The 6885-nt window shown below is 38.4% G+C and overlaps 1 protein-coding gene across 1 annotated transcript; it reads left to right on the forward strand.

Annotated features, from left to right (window-relative positions):
• The first annotated feature begins 3179 nt into the window (after window positions 1-3179).
• On the forward strand, window positions 3180-5275 carry AUG2 (HAUS augmin-like complex subunit). The gene is made up of 6 exons (XM_078578307.1): window positions 3180-3433; window positions 3882-4010; window positions 4281-4385; window positions 4525-4593; window positions 4732-4845; window positions 4949-5275. The coding sequence occupies exons 1-6, from the start codon at window positions 3308-3310 to the stop codon at window positions 5225-5227; spliced, it is 822 nt and encodes a 273-aa protein (XP_078434433.1). The 5' UTR covers window positions 3180-3307; the 3' UTR covers window positions 5228-5275.
• Window positions 5276-6885: the final 1610 nt, after the last annotated feature.

Consider the following 6885-nt stretch of genomic DNA (forward strand, 5'->3'; position numbering starts at 1 on the left):
TCAAGGCTTTCGTTGAGAAATGTTTTGATTTGTTCATCCATGTCAAGGCCTCTAGAACCCAACACCCATAACCCAAGAATTAGGTCTGTGCTTAGTCGTTGTGGCCCATCAGCACGTGCCTATGGTTGGGACACACATGGTATTGTAATAATGTGAATAAATATTTTTTAATCCAGTTTGGATGCATTTGTTGTATTGATTCACCATAGTCATGGTGGAATCTAGCTCTAATACTGGTTTTGGGTTCTATGTCAGCATATAATAAAATTTTAACAGAAATTTAAAACCTAATGATGGAATATCATATTTATAATTTAAGGGAAGTTTGAATAAGAATATCTAAAGTTTGAAAAAGACCATTCGTGAGTAACCTTCTAGACCCCTATTTCATTTTAGTCAATGACTCTAGTAGCCCAATACCCTTTATTGGCAAACCTAATAGATCATGTATGTCAACATATATAGTAATTAAGGATTGACTTAACCTAATTAATAGGTTGAGTTGCTAACACATGAGGTATCAAGTTACATTATAATGACTCTCTTATGGGCCCTTATTGTCATCAGTTACGATATCATATAGTTTCTCATCCACTTCATGACCCTCTGATGACTTAGGGTGTGGTTAATCATCCTAGTTAGGACCAATCCGTTGAGAAATCATCTAGAAATCTTATTTGATATTCCATTACTTAAAAAAGGTTTCATCACATCACCTTTATTGAGTTGTATCCTTTTATGCTAAGGGAAGAAAACCATATTGAGTGCTCAATCATCTGCTTTAACTTGTTTTCTCACCCAAGCTGGGTAACTTGGAATTTCAAGAATAAGAACTCGAAGGTCATAGTGAATGTACAACCATCCATCCATAAGTTGTCTTTGGTGTCTCAGGTTTTAGGACCAACCACTTACACAAGCATGACATGAATAAGCCTCATTGACATTTTGGTATAGTAATATTCAGGGTTCATATGGATATTCAAGAGAGAACCCATTATGTGTCCTAAATGTCTTTTTATTTAATGTCTATGATATCAGTCATACCATTTATATGAATGGTGACTATATGAATATATTGTATAAATAAACATTGAAAAAGATACAAAATGTATTGTTGACTTGTCATCCACTTATATTTCCTTCAATCAGGAGGAGAAAATTATATTTACAATCATGGGTGCAGGAGTGCCTCAAAGATGGCCATAGGAATAATTCTAAGTCGAGCTATATTTTAATTACTAGTAGTTAAGTGGGTCCATTCATGATGCACATTTAAAGCTACATGTATATCCCAATAATAATGAAAGGTATTTGTGTCCAAGATTCAGGAGTCAAAATGTGGGAGAATAAAGCTGTTTTCATAAATAAATTGACTACCATTTCTAATACATTGCTGATCTTGAGAATTTGACGGACTAAATGGAAAGACTAAGAAGCATCTTGAGTTAAGTCTCTCTTTTCAATTCTGAGTATCATAGAGTTTATGTTTTACTTCAGTCAAATATTCTAATAATCTCTAGAATACTTAAGATTTTCAAACTTGTCAATCATGCCAACAGCGATGGTGGCAAGACAGTTTCCTCTATTAGAGGAGGAATTGCATATATTGATGGAATGGTAGATGGGAAAGTTTTGAAACTTGGCTATTCTCATAAATTTTTTACATGTACAATCACTTTAGGCACAAATCTTTCTGCAATAAAAAGTAATACTTCACATCAGTTATTCATTCATTTTGAATGATTATATGTATTTTACATATTTCAAAGTGCTGGAAAAGATGACAACAAAAATTTTGATTAGATTATGCATTGTGATTTCCTTTTTCTTTCATTAGGACATACATTGTTTAATGTGTGCACAATACCCATCATATTCCTTAGGTGCACGATATCCTCCATCATGCCTCTCATTGTCAATGAGTTTGAGAGTAAAAATATTCATTCAGATATGAATATGCTTGACAAAAATTAATTCTAATTGTAAGATTATTTTGAGAGTAAGGGAATTAAAAATGGTTATTTTTATGTTGGTAAAATCTAATAAAAAGGGGTATTAGAGAGAATAAGTGGGTATATTATGGCTCATGGTTGGACCTTCATGATTCATAATAGGAAAATTACAGTTTTTTTTAACATCGTTGTATATTGAACTTGCCTAAATCAAATAAAATTTTTAATCAATCATTCAAATGTGTAAGTGGGAGGGAAGTCATCTCCATAGGGGCTGGTCATTAGAGGTGAATCAAATACTTGAGTTAGGGTTAGGAAAAACTAAGATGATTATCTGAGTAATTAGAGGAATTATGTAATAAGATAATATAAGATATGAAGTAACAATAAGATATGATAGTTGTAAGGTAGAAAAGAAGTAATATCTAGAAATAGGTAGTAAGAGTTAGGGAGAAATGGTGGGAGCTAGAGGCCAGATATTTATAAGATAAATATCTATAGAAATTAGGAGTAGTGAGTAATAGGAAATGAAATTTATTTATAAAGATATACATGGTGGAATAATTATTTTTTTAGGTTTTACTTATAAGGAAAGATAAATGAGGCAACGAGATAGTAGTTGATTTACTATTTTTAGCACAGAATATTTTATGTATTATTATTTATTATAACTGATACTTAGGTTGTCAGTAGGGTAAGATAGATATATACAGTTGTGGAGGATGGATGGTTATTTAGGTAGGTAGTGAATTGGGACTTTTATTATTATTATTATTATTATACTTTGCACTTAACTGAAAACCTAGGTACTCAACATCATGAAAAAACTAATAATTTCAATTTATTAAGTCAAGAGAGTTAGATAACAAACACAATGATTCAAACCAGACATGATTGAGCCTGAAACCTTCGTACCACACTGCTACTAAAAAAAACATCCAATATGGGATTTATTGGGCTTACCATACCAATTGAACACATCAACCCATTCCACCTGTTCAATTGCCAAACGCCCAACTGGTTATCAAAATGACGATCAGATGGTGACTCAATCTGATCTGGCTGATCCAGTTGAGCAGATAGGATCAGTCTGACCAGCCCCTTGTCCCAACTTGTAATATTTAATTAAAGAATACTTCCTATCTTAATGTGCTGGTTCCCTAGATCCACCTAATCCGGTAAATGTGTATATTTACCCCTCACATACTGTGAAAAAAGCCCGGCCCATTCAAAAATTTGAAAAAGTCAACCCCATCTTCCTCAAATCATCAGAGAGGAAGTTTCTTCTTCCCGTTCGTCTTTGCAGGTGAGTTCGCGCAGTTCCTCATCTGGGTTGTGGGTTTTTCGATCGAAAAATGTCGGGATGGGGCGATGTTCCGACGGCGATGGCCAACGGGAAGAAGCCCACTAAGCGCCTCGGAGGCATGGCCGACGCCCTTGCTATCGCCTCGGATCTCGGATTTACTCTCCCCGTCGATCAGGTAGGGATTCGACTCAAAACGTATTGCCCTTGAAAAATAATAGGTTTTCGATTCCATTCTTCTTCGCATTATAGTTGTCGATGATTATTATCAGGGTTGTCTCGGCATCTGGTTTCTATTTTTTCTAATTTGTCGTTCGATTTTACTGGTTTTGCGCATTCGATTTGTTTTCTGGCTTTGAAGATGTTCTAATGTGTAAACTGTGGTAAGGAGAGGATTGGGGCCGTGAATTGATTGGGGAAGTTTGGTTTTTTTTCCTTTTTCCAAAAAAAATTTACTCTTGTCGGCGCATCTCAATCGGTTCGGTGTGCGAACAACGCGTGCCTTATCGCCGGTTTAGCATTTCGGTCGTGTGTGAAATTGTTCTGAATTTTAATTTTTTGTTGATCTCCTGTTGATAAACTCTTACTATAAAATTGTAGAATTTAATGCCCCCGTCATTTCGTAGGAAGATCGACAAAATATTCCTTTCCCATCTGCCGGAGATAAAAATGATGAGCTTGTAAGGGTATTGCGAGAGCTTACTTCTGTTCAAAGAAATATCGCTACTCTTCAGGTCGAGCTTCAAGGAAGGAAGGTAGGTAGGTTTGTTCATCAATTTATTTATTTCTTGTCGCTGTCTTCTTATCTCCATCTGCTCAATTTATTTGATCCATATCATAGGGCCTACTGTTTATGTATTTAAATACTTTTTTTTACTTGATTTTAAAAAGTGGACGTCGCCTTGAGTAATGAATGCTTGCGATTGTATTACCTTCCAGGTTACACTTTTTTATTTGTGGAAAGTGGAATTTAGAGGACTCAGAATTTCGTGGTCTGAACTTGATCATCATATTTAATTGCTCAGGACGACAGGAATGTTGCTCATCTAACCCATGTGAGTGAAATGGAAAAGAAAATCGAATCATTGTCAAGGATGACTACTATCTTGAAGGACGTCATTCAGAACAAGGTAGTATATCTTTTTGCAATCCCTGGACCAACAGTTTTTTATTTAAATTCATTCCGAGCAAGAACCTTACTTAACCCGTCAGTTTCCTCATAACCTGGCTTTCATTTGAAAATAATTTATTGTCTTCCCTTATCATCAGGATCGTATCATTGCCCGCCTTCAGCAACCTTATTCTCTGGACTGCATTCCTGTTGAAGCAGAGTATCAGGTGAACTACGCTTGAGAAAAAGAAAAAATATTATAAATCATGACTCTAATAATCGTAGTTGCCGAAAAGGATTGAGCTTGTTAGGCCCTCCAAGAAATTTATTGTAAAAAATTTAGAATTTTTTTTAATCAATTGTAGAAGCAATTCTCGGAGCTTCTTCTGAGGGCCGCAAGTGACTACGTGGCGCTGACCGCTTCCATCTCAGACTTCCAGTGGAGCCAGAACTTCAAAGAACCGCCGTCCATCTGGGGGGTCTGTCTGCTCTTCTGATATGACTTTATTGTTATTATAACTATTCCAGAATTAATTCAGTAAAATAATAATACATACATATGTTGGACCTTCTTTCTGATAGGAGATGCTGCGACCGATTCCTACCGCCTTGGCGTCATGCACGCGTTTCTTCGAGGCCATGACGGCGATGGAAGAGTCCTTCGAGACTTTGCAACGGCTGCGAGTCGGCCACGTGTCCCAATGTCCGTCGCCGTCGGCCGCCGACTTTGTAACGCCGCCGCCCAGAAGAGAGGCGGCCGCGAGCTCTGACAATTCCTTCGGAGGAAGCTGGAAAACGGCAGAGGACAAAAACCCAATCCATGGAGAGAACTCGATGAGAAGATCTTGGCCTGCTTCTTAATGTATCACCGAATTTGTCATATTTCAAGTTGATCTTTGTTTGTGTCCAGATGTTTTTTCTTCTAGAAATAGGGGATGATGAAAGGTAAAGATGCCATTTTTATAACGGATTGTGAGCAAAATCATAGAAAATTAGGCTAGTCCGTGAAAAGAAGTGATTTTTATGGCAATGGGAGGACCCCAGAAGAAGAAACGGGTCTTTTGGGAAAATGGGTCTGCCAAAGTTGATGAATTGTTTAGTGGGCATCGTTCTTATTCTCGTATCTGAGTGTGGAGTAGAGGAAAACGAGGAGTTTCTCATGGTGTTGACTTTTATGAGGACCACGCACGGGTATCTTCTGACTGTCCCAAGTCGATCCCGCCCATGCCGCGCACTGTTGACTGTAGTTTCGATAATAGCTGCCGACAGGTGAGACAGCTTACTCCGGTACTATAGATAGAGAGAGAGAGACAGAATAACAAAGAGAGAGGTAACGTTTCAAAGTGAGAGAGAGCGACATAGAGAGAGAGAGACACAGCAACGCACAGCGAGAGACACAGCAACAGAGAGAGAGAACGATTTTTATATATAGAGAGATTGCGATACACACAGGGAGGGAGAGATACAGAGAGATACAGAGAGATTCAAAGAGAGAGATAGAGATACAGAGAGATTCAAAGAGAGAGATAGAGATACAGAGAGAGAGATAGCGATACAGAGTGAGAAAGAGCGATACAGAGAGAGAAAGAGCGATACAGAGAGAGAGATAGCGATACAGAGAGAGAAAGAGCGATACAGAGAGAGAGATAGCGATACAGAGAGAGAAAGAGCGATACAGAGAGAGAAAGAGCGTACAGAGAGAGAAAGAGCGTACAGAGAGAGAAAGAGCGATACAGAGAGAGAGATAGCGATACAGAGAGAGAAAGAGCGATACAGAGAGAGAGATAGCGATACAGAGAGAGAAAGAGCGATACAGAGAGAGAAAGAGCGTACAGAGAGAGAAAGAGCGTACAGAGAGAGAAAGAGGGATACAAAGAGATAGATAGCGATACAGAGAGAGAGAGGTAGCGATTCGAAAAGAGAGAGATAACGATGCAAAGAGAGAGAGAGAGAGAGAGCGATACACAGAGGTAGCGATTCAATGAGAGAGAGAGCGATATACAGAGAAGTACCGATTCAAAGAGAGAGAGAGAGAGCGATACACAGAGAGGTAGCGATTCATTGAGAGAGAGAGAGCGATATACAGAGAGGTACCGATTCAAAGAGAGAGGGACAACGATACAGAGAGAGAGAGAGAGAGAGAGAGAGAGAGAGGGAGAGAGAGACGTGGAAGGTGAAGAGCGAGACAGCGACGAGTTTGAGCTGCACGGGGAAGCTTATTTGACTGTGCAAGAATATGACGGAAACATAGTTTAAGATAATATGATGACCTTTGCTGTCTGCTCCTTAGAGATCGCAGATTGAGAACGATAGTGATTGTAGAGAGAGAAATAGAGGGAGAAATGGTAGACGTGGAAGGTGAGGAAAGAGCCGGGGACGAGCTTGGGACGCATGGGGAAGCTTATCTGACTGTTCAAGAGTACGACGGAAACATAGTTTATGCAAAACATGGTGTATCTTAGCTGTCTTTTCTCTAGAGATCGCAGAGTTACGAAGAGAGCTGCTGCGTTACCCTTCTT

Source organism: Wolffia australiana, chromosome 1 (assembly GCF_029677425.1).
Source record: "Wolffia australiana isolate 7733 chromosome 1, ASM2967742v1".
Taxonomy (NCBI): domain Eukaryota; kingdom Viridiplantae; phylum Streptophyta; class Magnoliopsida; order Alismatales; family Araceae; genus Wolffia; species Wolffia australiana.